Here is a 19,520-nt window from a genome sequence, read left to right on the forward strand (position 1 = left end):
TTGTAGAAAGTTTTATTTACTATGACTGGTTTCTTTCCAATAGAAACAACAGCTTGTTACTTTCTAATTTATGCTTAGTTTGAGGGCTTCAGCCCTGGGTGGCAGGGCTGAGGTTACAGCCCCCCCCAATCCCCACGACGGCAGGTCTTGAGCAGGCTCAGGCGTCAGTCCCCCCTCCTGGGGTTGTGTAGTAATTTTTGTTATCCGAAGGGGGTCACGGTGCGGTGAAGGTTGAGAAGCCCTGCCCTCACCTCACCATCCGCCTGCCATTCAGTGGTGCCACCCTCCCATCACCGGGGGCTCGGACTGCCTCATGCTGTGGTGCCCACCCACACGGCTCGGCACCATCCCTAGCTCCTCACCCAGGGGTACCCACTGCCCAGCCGCCATGGGGGCCTGGCTGCCTGCCCCAGTGACCCACTGCCCAGCCACCATGGGGGCCTGGCTGCCTGCCCCAGTGTCAACCGCCCTCTACCCCTCCGCCCCCCCACTCAGCGCTGCGGCCCAACCACAGAGCCTGGGCTGCCCCCAGCCATGACCCATCTGGCCTCCCAGTCACGGGGGCAGGGGGGAGACTGGCTGGCCGCTCAGAGGCTCACGGGAGTTTGGCCAGGGGCAAAGGCACAAAGGCTCATGGGAAGGGGGGCAGCTGAACCCCCCCGGACACCTCTGGGAGGGGAGGGGGGAATCGGTCAGTTGTGACCTACCCGGAGCAAAATGGCTCCTACTTCCTCTCCCGTCCCGACTCCATCGGCCATGGCAGCTTCGATTAATCGGCGCCCGGGGCTACGGCTCCCGCGTACCGCTCCGGGGGGCATCAGGGTGCACGTGACCGTGCCCTAGCAACGGGACGCGCTGGCCGGACTGTACCACCCGCTGCCGGGGGAGGAACATTGCATGTGACTGGCGCGGGCGGGAACTCTCTGCCTTCTGGGCACCCCCCAGGAGGGCTGCCCCTCCCAGCGACACCCCGCCCCTCCGACCTGGGCCACCCCCTGCACGGAAAAAATCATTCCCTGCGCCAAGCTGCCGCTTCCCTGGCCGGATGGTACCATTCCCCAGACCGGAAGGGGCGGGGCTTTGGGAGGAAGCGGAAGCACCGGGCGGCCGGGGGGGAGCGATGGCGGTGGCGGGTCCCTGTGCGCTGATAACCAGCTGCGCTGCCACCTTTGCCGGGGAGGAGCTGGTTAAAAGTGAGTAACGCTCCGGGGGCCAGTGCTCTGCTCCCCCCCCCCGATCCGGTCCCAACGGTCCCCCGCCACCCCCGTGTACTGGGCCGGGTTGGCCCCTCGGGCTCCCCCGCGGCTCTGCTGCCGTCAGGGCCCCTCTGCCTGTCACCCGGAGCTGCGGGCAGCGCCCCCTCCCCTCGCCGGGTCCCCGCCCCGGCTCGTCCGCCCCACGCCGCATTAACGCCCATTGCTTGTCACTCCCGCCCCGGGGGCGGGGGCGCGAACCTAGCGCTGCTCCGAGCGAGCCGGCCGGGCTCGGGCATCCTCCCAGCAGAGCTGCCGGAGGTCCGGCTCCAGCCGCTGTCTTGGCGGTGCTGGGGGTAGAAAGAGCCCGCTGAGTCGGACCTCCGGGGCTGGCAGGTGGAACTGCCTGGGTGACAATGGGACAGGCTTTATGGGGTGTCATTGCTGTCAAGGTGGGACCCGGTAGCGTTGTGGGTTCGTGATCTTCTCCGCTGTACAGGGACGTGTTAAGCGACTCCACGTGTCCTTCAGTCAAGCATTGTAACCCCAGTCCCAGCAGTCCAGGCAATGTTTGAGCTTTGTGGCTTAAGCATGTTATTGACACTAGATGCTGTGGCATTGGGCAAACTCTCTTGAGGATTTTATAGATGTGAAAAGGGTAGGATTTTACTCTGTAACTTTCACCTGAGTGCCCTCCAGGCCCAGGAGCAGCTGCCTCATTGCTCTGGGACCTGCCTGAGAGAAATGATCACAATCTGTTTCACCCAGATCCCCTATGAGGAAAAGTAGCTTTCTGGGAAAGCCTGTACCTAAACCGAATGGTTTAAACTTCGGAGTTTGACCTTCTCCTGGGGATTAAGATACACTTTTGTAAAAGAAATGACCAAAAGCCAGAAATAGCTAAAATTTAGAGAACAATCTGAGTAAATCACAAACCCTGAAATCAGACATTGTGAGCTTCTATGAAGTACCTTAGAAAAATGAACTTGTGTTTAGCTGATTAACTCAGGTAATCCTAAAATCAAATTCCTCAGGAGGGGAGATGAAAGGGGCACAGTTCTCCAGCATTCTGCTATTTCCAAAGACTGCAGTGTATCTGAGAGCATGCTTCTTAGCCAGGGCCTGCTCCTTAACAAGTGACTTCCTTCTGTTTATAACTCCAGCTTAGGTTTGTTGAGCAATACCAAAAACTAGAGGGATGGAAAAATCTCTTCTTCCCACTGCTTTTCTCCCCTCACTCAAATATTCCATGACCTTTATGAAATTTCCATGCATTTGGCACAGATTGAATCTGTAGCATGCAGTAGTGCTTTTGACTTCTTGGGGGATGAGGAATAGCATTCATATGGTCTGAAAATGTGATTTTGATCACATGCCTGGCAGTGAGAAAAAATTGCAGAGAATGTTCAGTGCAAGGAGTTAATTTTTCATAATATGATTCCAGGGATTGGTAGCCTGCTCAGGAAGAAGCTTTTGTTTAATGGTTCTGCAAAAATTGTCATGGTTTATCATTCACCTGTAAATGTTCAATAATTGGCACAGCTATGGGTCCGAAAGAGTAGTCATGAACTGGCAGATAATTGCATGTATTTACATGCATACTAAATCACCTAATGGGTACCAAGACAAGTAACAGATTTTGAAAGTGAATTATTTAATGCTTACAACTTTAGGTGTGACTTGAATGGCATTACAGATCTTTAAGTAAAGACAATCACATCAAAGCAACTGGTCAACTTTAAGGTTGTAATTTAAACCATGGAAGTTCTGATTCAGTCTGCATGTTAGTTAAGCACCAGGAGAAAATTATAGGAAATCTTATCTCTGGGGAGTTCTATTGTTGCTGCTTGTTTGTGAGAAAGTTGTGGGAAATTGCAGGGAATTCTGTGTTTTCGTAAAGCACAAAATTGTGAGGTTGTAAGTGTCTTAGAGAGAAACCTAAAGGAGTTAAAATAAGACAGGGTGGTGATATCTTGATTACTTGATGATACAAAATAGGATTGGAAGAATTTGTTGTTTGAGAGCTATGGAAGTCAGAACTTCTAAGTGACTCAAATAAACCAGATTTGACTTTTTTTTTAAATAGTAACCACTTTGAAAGGCTCACAGGAAAAGAGAGATTGAATGGAAATAGTAAAATAGTGACAGGTATTTAAAAAAATTAAATTGCTGATGTGTATATGAAAGTAAATCACATGACCCAGCTGGAATAGTGGAACAGGGGCTGGCTATCTGAGGTTGGTATTTGGATGTGGGCTAGATGGCTGCCACTCAATCAAAACAAGACTGAGAGGAAGTACTAGTGGGTGGGAGGAAGACACTGGTAGAGTTTGCAGAATTTGGGCTGTCTGCATCAGTTTAACCAACGGTGTGAATTTTAAATTGATTTAGTTAAATCAGTGCACCCTGCTTATATAGATAAGATGTTATAGTGGCAGTCTTACCAAGGGAGTGGTACTGCCATTTGTAACACACACACACACACACACACAACTGAGATGTGCGAGTAGATCCTGTGTTGCTCCTTGAGGACCAGAGAGCATCTCTTTTTGTTAAATCTGAGCCTTACCTTTCAGCTGCAGGGACCTTATCACCATTATCCATCACTTTGTTACTTTGAGATTGGATTACTGTAATGTGCTCTTTTTAGTGCAATGCATCAAGACCACTTGGAAGCTGAAACTAAAGCAGGATGTGGTGCCCTCTTATTGAGCATAGTTTCCTACCATGAACGCACTCTGGAGTGCTCTAGGATATGCACTGGCTTCCAATAGGTTTCTGGGTCAAAAATCAAGGTATTGGGTTTTCATCAATAAAGTCCTAAATGATTTGAACTGCAGCTACTTTGGAACTCACTTCCCCCGGGGTCTTCTAGAACCTGAACTTTCAGGCCTGTTCCAAAGCTCTTCTCCCTGCTCCCTCAACCTTTTATGGGGGTGGCTTGAGGGTTGGAGGGATGTGTTTTGTTTCAAGATGCAATGAGCAGCCCTTCATACTTTACTGCATTATGACTGTTGTATTGTGTGTTACATCTTGTCAAAGCCCAGGATGGGCACCTGCACCTTAGATGTATTTAGTTATCTGACAGGTTTCAGGGTAGCAGCCGTGTTAGTCTGTATCCTCAAAAAAGAACAGGAGTACTTGTGGCACCAATTTGTTAGTCTCTAAGGTGCCACAAGTATTCCTGTTCTTTTTTTAGTTATCTGAGACAGTCTTGCAAAATCATGACATTACAACTCCAAATGCTGTCTACTCACTCACACAAACTTTAAACACCCTGGTGGACCAGGGAGGCAGCTGTACTGCTGATCCCTGGTGCTGGTGGTGGTCTCTTTCTTTCAGAAAAAGGATTCTTAAATGTATTCCTGAAAAGTTTTTACTCCCTGTGTAACTTTCAGGGGGTATTTCTTATAGTTGTTTTCCACCAGGTGGCTCTCAAGACACAGAATATGAGAACTGCTAGTAGCATACCTACCAGACCAGAGGAGACTTGATAGTTCAGGAAGTGGGCTGTAGTCCACGAAAGCTTATGCTCTAATAAATTTGTTAGTCTCTAAGGTGCCACAAGTACTCCTGTTCTTCTTTTTGCAGTTCTTTAATGTGTGTTAAATTAAGTTTTAGTCAGTGTTAAAATTGGGAAGCACTCAGAAAAAAATCAAGAATGCTTTACTGTAATCTTTGGGAGAAAAGCAGCAACAGGGGATTTGCAATGGTTTTTAAAAGAACATTACTAGTCCAGTGGTAGTTAATACTAGACATAGCAGGGATGCTTAAGTTTTAGGTATTTGTTTTCTCATCGCTGTAATAGAGCAGTAAATTCTGAGGGGGCCGGGGAGGGAGATGGACAGACCTTCAGCCCTGTAGCTTATCTCCTGTGACTTTCCTCTTCAATATTCATATTCAGCTCATTTTAGAGGCCATACTTCAAGCTTCTAAAGTGCTTTGGAGAGTCTATTCCATACATTAGATGCCTTCCATGTACAGAATGTCTGCTGAGCTTTTGATGTTTTACAAATGGCATGAATGTGATATGCCACCTACATTCTTAAGTTTGGTGGTGTCTGCCTTCCCTTTCCTTCTCAGAATCTTACTGTGTTTCATTTATCCTCTCTCGTAACAAGACCAAAGGAACACCCAATGAAATCTGAAAGGCAACAAATTTAACTTATCGAGGAATATTGCTGCCCCTGACTATCAGAGTCCAAGATCTTAGCAGTATTAAAAGAAGAACTAGATATTTGTTTGGGCAATGAAAACACTAAACAAAATTTTAAAAAACCTAAGGAACATAAATAATTCATGCTTTAAGGCATAAGCCAGCCACTAACTGCCTGGAGTTAGAAAGACACTTCTCCTGTGAATAGATTCCATAAGTATTAGGGAGCTTCTTGTGTCTTGCTCTGGACCAAGCTGATACGCCATTTTGGAAATGTAAGATTTTCAACTTTAAAGAACTTTAGTCCTTGGGGGAGTTGCAAAGACTGGTCTTGAACCAGTCAAAAATGCCATGTTGTTTACAGTGCTTTTAGCATCTCTACTTGGGCCAGTCCAATATCTCCTGTTGTGATTCTCAGAGCAAAGGAGCTTAAACATTAACATTTCCCCTACAGTTGAAGCCTTCTTAAAAAGATGTTATATTTGTGCGTGTGACACTCTGTGAGCAGAGTCTCTTTGGGGCAGGACTGGGCCCTGAACTATTTGGACTTGTGGGTGCTATTGTAATCTGAATAACCCATCTCTGTTCCATGAAGAGGACAGCCAGAGAAGTCAGTCCAATAGGCCTGCCTGCATTTGTGGTCACTGAGTCAGTCAGTTGGTTTTCTAGACTCTTTGGATGTTAAACCACTGACCCTCTTGATGGTTGGGAAGATCAAACATGAAAATGAGTAATTCTCTAAAGACGTACGTTTACCGAGACACGTGCTCTTGCCATGATATCAGTTTTCTGGAAATGTTTGTTTTGGACAAATGCAAGCAGAATTTGAAATGTTTTTATCCTAAAAAAATATTTTCTAGAACTGGGTGTGGAAAGCTTTCATTATAGTTGAGAACCTGTTTTTGCATTAAAATACAAACTGTCTTCTATTTTGGGAAGAAAATTCATGGAAACGTAGTACAGTATGTACAATATATGAAACTAATTCCAAGGTGGAGTTACATTCTGGACAATTCTTAATTTGTCTAGACAGTTTATTTCAGTACCTTCATACAGCCTCTGTTTTTACAGCAGAAACAGAAGGCAAAACACTTAAATATCTTAGTATAGGTAGTGATTTTTAGTGAGAAATGTAACTAGTGGCAAACCTATTGAAGCTGTCAAAAATAAAGTATCCAAGCTGCACTTAATTTTGTCAGGAAGAGTAATATATAGAAATGGGACTTCACGGTTGTGCTGTAGAAATGTAGTAACTATCCCAAACCTCTAATTATTTTTATGGGAAGTCATAAGTATGCAATATAGCTCGAGGCAAGTTATAAAACTTCAAGGTATCTTCAGTATTTGAGTTGTTTTGTGTACAAGAGTTTTAATTCCACATGGTTCTTGGGGAGAAATTCCACAATATGACTGGCAGTCATTCTGTTTGAATGAAAGTTGCATAAAATAGCAGAACCTTAGCGGTTAAAAGGAAAACTAACGTTTGTGGGTTTTTTTGTTTGTTTTTGCATTGTTGAATTCTCTTAGAGGCAGAGGCTTAAACTTTGTCTAGCAATTTTGCCTCTACTATTTTGTAATAATTTTAAATTTCTTATGGCTGGAGCTGATGTGAAAGATCTTTCAGTGAGGTTTGGGGAGCTATTTTTAAAAACACATTCACTTCCTTTTTGCATGCATGTTTATAATTCTTACTGAGTTGGCTAACTTAAGAAGAAAAAAAAGTGTTTTCCAACAAAGACTTTCTTTCCTCATTCTATTTTCTTCCCACTGGTCATTCAGTGAAGTTATAATGCTGATTTTGTGACTTTACAGTAATTTTAGTGGCAACAGATTGTCAAACAGTTATAGCTTTATTAAAGGATCAAGTGGAGGGAGAAGCAAGGCAGAGATAAGAACTCTCAGACAAAAATATCTTCAGTAGCAAAAGGGAAACATGAAAATATAAGGAATTTTTTACTAAATGATTGAAAAGTTTATGATTTCAAGATGGTGGCAGGGAATGGCTTTAACATAACTTAAATAACTAACTTTCACTAGCATTGGCAAGCAATTCTAAAAATTCAGTTCTGAGATAACTTTCATAAGACAGATTACTAAGACACCAAAACATGCTTTATGTGGGAATTAAAAAAAAACAAAAACCCACCACAGTATAGCTACTTCTAGGCCAGACTAATGAACTATATTTTACCTGCATTTGAAACAGTGTGCTACGTATAACTGGCCCTGTAGAAAAAGGACTGGTATTCATGTATTTAGAAATGCTTCATTGCTTGTTTGATTGTTACTTGCCAAAAGAGTCCCTGGATTTTTCAAACAATATCTTAACTACCTTGACTTTGCAGCAGAATATGAAATTGTAGTATTAGCAATTTGCTAGTAAACTGTTTGTACAGTAGTAACTGGCATTATTATATACAGGACTCGTTAATATCCTGAGTGTCAAACTAATGTAAATGTACATGCCATTGTACGTAAACCTGGCTGTAGTAAATCAATATTACAACCCCCCACTTCACACTAGAAACAAGTTAGTTTTGGCATGCAAGGGACACTTTTAAAACAATCTTTTTTCTAAATAAAACTGATGTATGACTCAGTGAACAGCTCTGTGGATTTTGGAAGGAGATGTCACCCTTCAAGAGTTTCTCTGTTACTGAATGCTAAGGACAATCTGCTAAAGGGATTTCTGAAGGTTGTGTGTGTAATCCAAATTACTTGAGGAGGTTTAGAACTGAAAATACTCAGTGTGTTAAAAACAAACTGAAAAGCAGTCCTCTTCCACTAGCCTGTCTAGACTAGAGACTTGGGTGTTTGCATCATAGCAACTGATGGCATCACCCAGCCACCAAACACAGAGAGTTCTTTTCTTAGGTGTCTATAAGGCCATAAAATGGTGCAGGGTAAATATTGGATCCTGCACACGGTTTTTGGCAGATAACTGTAGGAAGAACTTTCTCAGATGCTGTTGAAAGTTACTGATAAACAGTATACACTAAATCTAAACATCTTCATGATCTAGGATTTTAAACTGTTTGTTTTTAGAAGTGAGCTAAAATTTTTTTTTAAATTACATATTAATCTAGATTATTTTGGTTAGATGTTGTAGTGGCCCCTGGAGTATACTTATAGGACCATGGATTTGCAGACTAACAGTTGGTCACATAATACTAGGGAATCCAGAGTCAAGATTTGTTTGGCCTTGAATTATCTTAAATCCTTTACTTTATTTCTTCTGTTTTCTGGTTGTTAAGTGAACATTCTTATCCAACAGAATGGACCTTGATTATATTAAAAACCATTAGTTCACTCTGACAATAGAAAAGTAATGGCACCAAAAATGATAAATGTTGCTAAAATAAGCTGAAATTTGTCTCGGAGGTTCTGTCATATACAATTTATTAATAAGAAAAGTAGGTTAAAGTTTTATAATATAGGTGTGGAGGAGTCAGTTTGTGAAAAACAAGGTTTATGAAACTAGATTAGGAAATTCTTTTCTAGATTAGTCATCTGTTACCAAGGTCAAATCTTACCCTCTAATTCCTTCACTGCTTTCTTCCTACCAAGCTCCTCTGCTTCAGTGTTGTAAACAGAGGTGTTATGCACATCTCTGTTATGTGGCATCCACTGATGTGTTTGAACAGCTGCTCCCGCCAACAACTGTGTGTTCCAGTCCTTCCCATCTTCCTTCAAATCCCACCGTAGTCCCCATTTTCACTGTGCTGTCCTTGCCAATGAGACTTCCTCACCTACCTGTATTTAAACTGTTTTCTCATATATTGTAAATGGAATTCAATCAAACTTCTTGGGGAAGAGACTTGGACTTTGGAAAGCACTGGGAGTTAGGCCCATATGTACTTTTGAAAATCCTACTAAGCATCTATCTCTAGGCACCTAAATCCCTTTAAAATCTGACCCTGAGAACTGACACACTGCATATTCCATTTCCAGTCCCCTGAGCCTTCTGGTCCCCCCAGAACTCTAGTTCTCTGATAGACTCACATTAATGGATACAGTTCTATACCTTTTTTCAAAAACTTTATGATTTTGCCCAATTTGATCCCAATTATGCTGACTCTTTCAATGCTATGTAGTTGTAGTTCTTTACTACTAATTATAATTTAACTCCACCAGATGGCTGTCAGACTAGGTGATAGCCTAGGCCCTAGAGGCCATGCTAACTTAAAGGTTACTCCTATATAGTCTAATACGTGGGCCTATAGTAAGTTTTCAGAGTGTTGGTTGGGACTTTAATTGCGGCTCCCATAGAACTCCATATAGGAATCTTTTGTAATCTGTCCCAGCTTGTATATAGCACAGACACTTTGGTTACCTTCATGGCTACCAACATGGCTACCACACTGCAAACAACTAAACTTTTGACAGCTGATAATTTCCTCCGTTGTCTTGTTGTGCGTTTTCAGTCATAGTCAACGACCATTTTTAATGACTTGGCTAGGAATGACATTGGCTACATTTATTTCATTCCATGCCCTTATAGCTTGTATATTGTTTAAAAGATGGTTGTGAACTGAGTAGAGGTTACTGGTACAGCCTCTTGCAAGTATCTGAACTTGGAGGAACAGACTTAAACACTGAAGTAAATCTGCAAGTAGGTAGGCAAAAGTGACAAGAATTCTCCTTTTTTGTCCCAGCTGGAATTTGGATGAGCACTCATGATAGAAGCCAGGCCTGCACCTTCAGTATTTAAGCCACCTTCTTATTCCTTCCACAAAACAGCCTGAATGTGCTCCATGGCGTGCATTGTTAGATACAATCCCGCAGAGCATACTTAAGGCTAAAAAAACCAGTATTAATTAAAATAACTTCTTAAAACTTTTCTGTAACTCTTGCTTGTTACAGCATTTATCTCCATGGCTAGCATTAGTCTAGGATATAGTAACAAATTGGGAAATAAGCTTTTGGAGTCAATACAAGTATTGGTAGTTTTTGAATATCTATTCTGAGTATTACAGTCCAGCTAAATTTAGCCTTATGTCTAAGACTTTTCTAGATGAACTGTACTCTTGGTATTGGCTTTACTGTCTCATCATTCATTTCTCTGATTTTTGTATAGGTATCATTGGAACAGAAGACCCTGCTGCAGATGTGTCTACAAGCGGAGGCGTGAGATTTTACCCCTGGACCATAGACAATAAATATTATTCTGCTGATATTCACCTGTGTGTGGTACCAAACAAATATCTTGTGACAGCAGAAATTGCTGAATCTGTCCAGGCGTTCGTGGTTTACTTTGACAGCACAATAGTAAGAATGTTTTTTGTTCCTGTAGATTATCTTCTCATGCACTATAGTTGGGACTGTTGCTATAATTACGTCATCTTTATGTTCCCCCGATCCTGGGTTGGTTGCTCTCTAGGCTGGTCCTGTAATGCAAGCTAAAGCAACCTTAAATTATGCTATTAACAATGGTCCTTAGGAACCATTATGGCAATTAGGGAAGCCACAGTTCCTTGCCCCACCATCGTCCCTTACACCAGTCCCAGGAAAAGAGGTAACAAGAGCTGGTACTCCACCTGTACGCATCAGATATTCCTGCTACCTTGGGGCCATTCTCCTCAGACTAGTTATGCGGATTTTAGAGCTGTTTGATGCTAGTTGTACAAAGCTGCTGTAACCCAGCCAGGGATCAGGGCAGATATTTTTAAGGATTCACCCTCTTCCCTTTAATTAAAATAAGAGAGTCCCAACATGGTTGGAGTCGTCCAAAGAGTCTTCCCGTAAAATCAGCAAAGGCCTTGAAATTCCTAATATTTCTAAGGCAAAACAAAAAACCAGGAGAAAATGTCCGTTTGGGGTGGAGAACCTTTCACACCATGAACAAGAAAGGGCACAAATCTATTTCAAGCTCCCTCCCATTTGAGGGATACCTTTTCACTGCAAGACTGTCTCCAGATAAACAGTTTGCAGCAGCAAAGATAATTCATTAGCTTCAGTGATGCATGAACTTTAAGCCTCATTGAAACTGCTTAAATGTTAAATTATTATGTAACAAATTAAAAAATCCTCCGTAATCTAAGTTAGGAATGCTCAGTTAATTTGCATAGTTTGATATTTAAAATCCGAACGAGTGAGATGAACTCAGCCATGGGGGACACAGGATTTTTGCTATTCCTGTTTTCTCTGGTTAAAAATGCATAGTTCAATATATTAGTATTGTGAATATATCCTAACCTAAGAGATACCAACTGTACAACACAGATGAGCTGGCGTTGCTGTTGGAACCTTAACCCACTCATTTTGTGACTGTGTCTTTTAACCATGCAGCTTTAAGCGTTACATTAACAGGGTTAAGATTCATTTTAAAGTTACAAAGTGCTTTGAGGTATTCATACAAGAACCTTGTTTTTTCCTCCAGAAATCTGGTCTTGACAGCGTCTCTACATGGCTTCCCTTGGCAGAAGAATGGTTACCAGAGGTTATGATCTTGGTGTGTGACAGAGTATCTGAAAATGGTAAGATGCTAAAGGATATCAAAGTTTGGCTGGAAAAAGTGATCTTGCATGCTGTTTTCTTGGCAAACTTACTACAGTTATATGGATAAGAGCTTTAGATTTGATAGGGAGGAGCTGAGTTACTCACATGGCTGATAATTGGATGGAGCCTTTTACTTTAATTGCAATTTAAATCCAACCCAGGTTGGTAATGACATCAGCGTACCATCTGATGGCTGCTTATTTGTCTGAATGACATGCTTGGGCTGGCCAGTTCCTCGTGGACAGATGTGACTTTTCAGTGTGTACCCCCACATTTGGTACCTATCAACACCATTGACATTATTAACTGGGAGGTCACGTTACTGAATGGGCTGAAATACACTTGCCTGTACAGGTGGTCCACGTGAGTCAGAGTTGGGGCATATCAGTAGGATCATGGGTACTGACTGCAGTGTGAAGAAAGAAGAGTCAGCCTTTTGGGGTCATTTTCTTGTGTAAATCCATGTGCTCTTATTGGCTATAAGTAAGAGCTTGCTTCCTCTGTTGGCATGCATTGTGCAAAAGCAAATTAATTTAGCTCCGGATCAAGCCCTTAGTAGAAGTAATCCCTGTGACGGCTGTTCGTTTACATGTCAGTCTTGGCTCTGATTGCAAAAACCAAGAACTTAGACATGATTTGTAAAGAGGGAAACAGAGTGATTTAAGATATAGTGCAGTTTAACTCGAAGGCCTTTAGAATCTTTGTTTGTGATGTTAGTAATGGACAGAACCTGACTATTTCTGTACTTCCTTTGCTGCCATACAATCAAGGCAAGGGGACAGGTGTTTGTTTTGTTTTTTTGGGGGGGCGGGGGGTTATAAAAAACTTCTGCACCGATGGTATTGCAGAGTTTAAAAAATTAGACATTTAGAAAGCAGCTTATGTTTCATAACCTTAGGTGTGAACCGACAAAAAGCTCAAGAGTGGTGCATCAAACACAGTTTTGAACTGGTGGAACTGAGCCCAGAGGAGCTGCCTGATGAAGACGGTAGGGTTACAACCTGTTATTTTTAGAATGAGTAAAATTACAAAGCTGATTGTGAAGCAATTGAAAGGGGCTTGCAATTTGTTTCTGTACTACCAAGGCTGTCTGCAGAATACTCAGAGTTAGAGTGGTGCTTTTCCTGTCAGAGCTAGGAGGAGTTGGTTGTTTCCTCCAGGGTTATCCCCTCCAAAATACACTGCTGGTGATGTAGCACCTACATAAAAACGGTTTTGTGCTCCCTCTTCTGGCTCTGTAGCAGCTGTTATCTAATCCCAGTGCTTTGATGATATAGTTGATGGTCATGTATAAAATAAACAACATTTATATTCAATTTCCCAATCCATTTGAAACAAACAAAACTGGTGGAGAGATATTTTTAGAGCTTTGAAGACTTTTAAAAGCAAACATAAAATACAAACTTTGTTTAATGATCTCTTGTCTTCCGGCTACTAAATTACCATTTGAATAAACATTTTTTAGTTTTTTGTCTAAGGGAGATGTGTGTGTGCGCAGTCATGCAGGAAACAAACCAGTTTCAGAATCACTTGTGTGGCCGTGTGTTCAAAATTAAAACCCATGAAGCAAAACCGGTTGTGTCATGTTGACATCTGTGACGACAAATGTGATCTGTTCCGCTCTTGTGGTTGAGTTCTGGCACCTCCTGACGCAGATCTCCCGTGTGTTGAGAAAAGGAAAGCATTTACTGCTTCAGTAGAGCCAACACAGTTGGGATCAGTTATTCACTAATATTTGTCAGTTCAAATACATTGAATGCAGTGGGAATGCACAGCTGTCAAGGAGAGCTTAATTTCACCCGAAGAATCTCTGTGCAGAAACTTACAAGGTTCCATATTTCACAGGGCCTTCATTACTGGTGCTGTACGAGAAGGAAAGAACCCCATTTGTCTTTTAGATCAGTTTGAGTTTGCAGGCCTGGCAGTTAGGGAAAAGAGCTCGTTTTGACTTGTAAACTGAGGTCAGTCGATACAGAAATTACTGGGAGACAATTATGAAACCTCATGGTATCATTTTTAATCACTTTTCAGATTAGAGTTGTACTTTAAAGTCACTAATGCTTTCTTTCAATGGAAATTTCTTTTAAATGTACCTTCTTTTTAAAGCGTGACTCACTTGTTTAGATGCACATAAAATAAGCAATATTAATAATCAGCCAGGATGTTAGTTTTTGAGTGATGATACATAAACTCTAGCTCTCGTACCTTTCTAACGTTAACATATTGAATCACCGTGACTCAGACAGTGAAGGAAATACATTCGAATGAGTAACTTGTTTCCCCTGTAAACCTGTTACACGAAATGCTTACACAGGAATATAAAATGGATGCAGCACAGAAATAGTGCCAAGATCTGTTAAAAATTACCAAAGGAGCTGCTCCAGCTGACTTGGAGCTCTCCTTGTGACTACAATATCAGTCAGCTATTTTGTGTAATAGCAGGAACTATTAATTCAGCCTCATGACAATCACTCTGATGCTTCGTCTCCTGAGACACCCTGCTCTGTGGCTTTTTGTTTGTATTTTAAACCTAAGGGTCACTGGCACCTTGAAAGCTATTTTTTAAAAGGCGTTAAAGGTAATGTCACTTACTAGACCTGCCCCTGAGTCATCCCACAAATGCTCATGATTTTTTTTTTTGCAGTCATAGTTTCCGAACCTAAAATGTTTCTCTCTCCTCTTTTGCTTTGTGAGAGACCTCCACAAACAGGGGAAACTGACTAATCCAAGGAAATGGTGAAACTGACTATACAAAGTGCTGTCAGATGCTCGCAGTAAGCAAACTGAACTAATAAAAATAGCTGTCAGGTTACAGTAACTTAAGGAGCAACGAGTTAGTTTCCAGAGAAGTAATTTTACACTTTCCCTATAATCCTATTCCAATTAATCAATCAAAATTTAATCAGATTTTTATATCGTGTGTCCTAGAGCGTTTAAATAGTAGAGCATGGACATTGTATGAACAGGAAATGTTCAGTTGGCCAAACATCTCTGCCCTATTCAGTGGTCTATTTAAATAATGAACTGCAAAGGAAAAAAGGGGCTTGCCTCCTTTTTGGCTATTTTATGGTCTTCTATAAAGATCAAATTGTTGGAGAGATGAGGGGTGGATTGCTTTTTACATTCAGGACTTGTCATAATTCTAGCAGTTTTTTCATCAAGAGCAGAATAGACCGCAATACCGTGTAAGTGACACCTGCTTCACTATGAGGGGGGACAATTTCAGTTCATAGTGTTTCACTTCATAGCACACGTACCTGTAACTCAGATGTCTCAAATAGGCAAGGGGAATTTTTGTTAAATATTCAGCATCTTCAACCCTTCATTTTAAGGCTGAGAGCGCTCAATCAATGTTGTCTAGACCCACGGAAGACATAAAGCAATGTATAAAAAATTACAAAACCTGGCAAAAATGTAGGGTATCAAAGAGGCAAAAAGGGCCAAATGTTTTTCCCTTAGCAGGTTACTTTTTACCTTCCTTCACTCTCAGTACCAGTCTGCTCGGCAGTGTAGGACAAGCACTCACACGCCCAGCTGATAGATGTTCAGTGGTTAAGTATGTAAGACATTTTTCAGTGATTAGAAGAGGTCTGCTCAGGCCTACTTCTAAAGCCTACCCTAATCCTGAGAGGGCTGAGTCTTTTCAAACCCAACCCTTCAGCACCATTGCTGCCTTTTCTTTAGAGCTCAGCCTAGTGGGGGCTTCCCACAGCCCGTCTTCCTGTGCAATTTGTCTCCAGCCGTTTCCTACCCATGTGTTCTGCACAGCAGCAGCTGCTTCGTGCCTTACTTTTGCCAGTCGCTGTCTTGCTGCTGTGTGTGCACTGCAGAGTGAGTTTGCTGACGAGTCACAGTACCTCTCACTCAGTGCAGTGGTGGGCCTGAAGCTGCCACCGCAACACCCCGACGGGCAGGGGGAAGTGATCAGAGCCTCCCTGACCCGACCTGGAGAGTTTTGGATTGTTTTCTAACCTGACAAAACCCTGACACCGGTAGTAAGGTGCCTTTGGGTTGGGTTGCAAGTTCTAGTAATTGGAGTCTGGGACAGAGTGCTGGTCTCTGTTCCATTTCTACTGTTGATGCACCATGTGCATCACCATGATGCACCACCTTTTCCCAGTTTCGTTTTCTACTATCATGCAGGTTAGGTTTCAGAATAACTTTTGATAGAAATTACATGGGTTTTGTCTTTTGTTTAGATGACTTTCCAGAGTCCACAGGGGTGAAACGAATCGTACAAGCCTTGAACGCCAATGTCTGGTCTAATGTAGTAATGAAGAGTGGTATGTAACCAAGGCTTTTCTCCGGTGTAAAGCTGTAATTCTGGATAAGTTAATGCCACTAGTTGTCAGTTCTTACAGCTAGATTTTAAGTTCAGCAGGCTCTTAAAGTGGAAGTACTAGAGCAACGCTTGCTAAACAGTATATTAAAAACTGCTCCTTCTGAGTGCTTTTGGGGCTGGCTGTCCAGCAAACTTTTCCAGGTGTCTTGCCCTAAAGGTAAATTTTGAGTTTTTCTCAGAACTGTTATGTTGTAATGGTTGTATTCAAGCATTCTTTGTCTGTCTTTGGTAAGATGGGTACTTCAGGGTCAAATGAAATTAAAGCTCATTCAACCAAAGCTCTGGCAGTGAGGTGGCCTGCCTCCGGTCAGTTCGGACTCTAAAACTTGTAATGAAGCTACCTCTAGTTCAGGGCACTTGCCTATCATGATTATATTGCCTCAGACTGAGTCACAGATCAATTGTTCTCACTCTTTTAAAATAGGGTTGAAGGAAGAGATTTGAATTTCTGAGGAATTCATTCCATGTGTCCAACTTCATGGAACTGAACATTAACCTCCCTCCCCAAAGTAGGAGCATAAAACAGCACTACCCTATGGTATTTTTAAAATCAAATATTTATACCCTATATTTCTACTGTTTCAGCTACTGGTAAAACCAGTGCCCAGACATATTCCATCCTGTACCTTGTATTCCAGAAGGCTGTAGTGGAGACTAAGTTAGCCTACTACTGCTAGTCACCCTTCACAAGGTGACTTGGGCGTGAAAATATACAAAGCTCTCCATTTGTGAGAAATGGACGCTTCAGAGTCCTTATCTGGTTACATGGAAGTACCTGAGAACAGGAGAAAACATGGAAAAATCATCTCCCCAGGCACAAGGCCATCAGGTAGAGACTGTCAGATTGTGGAAATATCCTCTTGGGCTCGTTAAAAGGGAGGAGAAGTGCTGGCCTCGCATACTTAATTTTTGTAGTATAGGTACAACCATCTTTTCAAATAAAGAACCCTTCAGTTGCCCTTGCAAGTGCATAGGCTATCTGAGAAAATGTAGGAAGATGGATTCTTGTGGAACACTTGCCGTTCCATTCACTCTTGCACAAAATATCACCCTTCCCCTTTGTGACCTCCTACTGTGCTTGTAAAAACTACAGTGACTACCTGCCTGGGAGAGTACTATTAGGAAAATGTTCAATTACAGACAAGTGTTTTTCCTTTTACCAAAAAGTTATTCACATTATCATCTGTTGCTTTTCAAGTCACCTCCTCTCTTGCAAATATTTCTCTACTACCTGGGCTCCTTCCCCTCCCTCCCCCACTCCACACAGTGACAGAGCATTAAAAGGTCTTTGCTGGTTCCTATAACTGATTACCTAATGGTGGTGTTTTTCCAGTAGAACATGACTAAGTACTAAACTTGACATTGATTTTTTTTAAATTAACCTGGTGACTGTCGCATTAAGTCAGAATGAGATTTCCAAAAAGGTTCCAACTGTATATAGCTGTGCATGCGGTAAAACCAATAGCCATCCTGAGATGGTGTAAAGTATTTCATTAGAGTGGAAGACAGGCTTATTTATTTTGACAGCTTGTTTCCTTGTTTTACATCCTGCATTTGACAGATGTTCTATTACCGAAGAGCAGGACTCAGTCATATGCTGAATTGTACGGAGGGGAGTTCCCACACATCACTAGTGTATCTTGTAAAGGTCAAACTTCTTGAGAATCCAGATGTAAAGTTTCCACTATGCAATAACGGCATAGCACTGATGTACATTACTACACACGTCAGGAAATGAACTACATTTCGACTTTCTTGCAGCTTGAGTATACTTTCAAAGGGGCATGACAGAACTCAGGTTGCCTAAATAAAACATTGTACAAACTAACAATCCTTTGTTTTCAACTTCTTCCTGATCCTTAAAACTGGCTGCAGCAGAAATAAAATTTATCTTCTCTGCTGGCTGACCCCTCACCACCAGTCACTTGCCCCCTGGCCTTGCTGCTTATTCTTCATGTGAGGGTTTTTACAGGAAGTGATAGGATGATTGCATAATACTAAGGATTTCTTCTAACGTACCCTACCTTCTAAACTAGGTTTGGCCATCAAGGCTACATCACAAATACCTATTTTATGTAGTCGTCTTACTTTAAAATCAGAAGATTTAGCTGTTTCTTACATTTGTAAGAAACTCTTTTAAATAATGGGAGATTGTATTGGATTCTTAATGGCTTTATAAAGAATGACTATATTCAATTAACTGTTGGAACATATACATGCTTTCATTTCTCCCATAGTTCAAAGTTGTTCTAACCTCTATTGTAACTGGAAGAGCCTACGGGAGCCTTTTCTCCCTCTCCACTAAGAAAATGTTTGATGCTTCTTCCACCCCCATCTCATAAATAAGGCAGTACTGCTCTCTATAATAGAGCAAAATGGGCATTTCAGTAAAACATGGCTGAATTGTAACCATTCAACCCTATTGTACTGAAATACCTGTTTTCTGAATAAAGCCTTGTAACTGTGAACCAAGTGTCACCGGTGCAGCGCTGTCAGCTTGGGGTACTTCAGTGAGGGGAAATGCAAAACAAAAGGAAAATAAATAGGCTTATCTGAGAGGCTGTGCAAGGAGTTCCATCCTCTGGCAGGGGTAAAGCAGGTCCTTAGCTGGGTTTGGTCTTGGGAGTCAGATGGCTCGGTCACCTCCGTGGATTAGGAGGGGCAAACAAAGTTCTCTGATATAAATAAAACAGGCCCTAGGCTTTGATGTTCAGGATTAGGCTGAGGAAGTGACTGGCTCTGCTGCCCCCTTACAATGGGGGAAGAGGAACAGGATATTTGCTGTGTCCATGTGAAAGACTCCTCCAGCTGACTTCCTTTCCTGCTTAAGTACTTGCTCCAATGAGCCCAGGTGGAGAGGAGCAGGTTCACCCGGGTGGGGCCAGCTAACTAGTGTTCTCCTTTTTGCAGGGAGTTAACCCCTTCTCTGCCTGATGTAGTGAGGTATGTAAGCCCGATTGTTTGACCAAATGCTGACTGCCAATTTCCAATGGGACAAAGCAGGCATTTTTAGCGCTCTAACACAAGATAAGGATTGTCAATCTACCTCTCTGATCCAGGACTAGTTATGACCTATTCTGAACCTCCGCTCAGACAGTTTTGGGGACAAATTCCACCTCTTGAAGTGGAGGAGAGAGCTGTTTAAAAGCTGCTCAGCAGTGTAGTATGTTCATTCTGCAGTTGTAGAGCAGGATTCGTGGGCAGAGTGCAGGTGAGGTAGTCAAAGGTGTAAAGTTAATCTAATCTCCAGCTGGATATGGCCACAACAGCTGGGGATGGGGGTGGGGGAGAATGTTTCAAGAGATACCAATATAGTAAACATTCCCTGGCT

The 19,520-nt window shown here is 42.3% G+C and overlaps 2 protein-coding genes across 6 annotated transcripts in view; one reads left to right on the plus strand and one right to left on the minus strand.

The window, feature by feature from the left end:
- IQCH (IQ motif containing H) overlaps positions 1-835 on the minus strand; it is a 111,355-nt gene extending 110,520 nt beyond the window's left edge. For all 3 annotated transcript variants that reach the window (XM_024107221.3, XM_024107219.3, XM_065559173.1), the window contains exon 1: positions 708-835. In XM_024107221.3, coding sequence (XP_023962989.2) covers positions 708-818 — 111 coding nt within the window. In that variant the 5' untranslated portion in view covers positions 819-835. The remainder of the gene's footprint in view (positions 1-707) is intronic.
- A 195-nt stretch (positions 836-1,030) lies between these two features.
- AAGAB (alpha and gamma adaptin binding protein) overlaps positions 1,031-19,520 on the plus strand; it is a 28,357-nt gene continuing 9,867 nt past the window's right edge. Inside the window, exons 1-5 of one of the 3 annotated variants that reach the window (XM_008170518.3) lie at positions 1,031-1,193; positions 10,427-10,617; positions 11,729-11,825; positions 12,746-12,835; positions 16,047-16,130. In XM_008170518.3, coding sequence (XP_008168740.3) covers positions 1,046-1,193; positions 10,427-10,617; positions 11,729-11,825; positions 12,746-12,835; positions 16,047-16,130 — 610 coding nt within the window. In that variant the 5' untranslated portion in view covers positions 1,031-1,045. The remainder of the gene's footprint in view (positions 1,194-10,426; positions 10,618-11,728; positions 11,826-12,745; positions 12,836-16,046; positions 16,131-19,520) is intronic. The other 2 variants (XM_008170519.3, XM_042856561.2) reach the window with 2 other exon arrangements.

Source organism: Chrysemys picta, chromosome 10 (genome assembly GCF_011386835.1).
Source record: "Chrysemys picta bellii isolate R12L10 chromosome 10, ASM1138683v2, whole genome shotgun sequence".
Lineage (NCBI taxonomy): Eukaryota > Metazoa > Chordata > Testudines > Emydidae > Chrysemys > Chrysemys picta.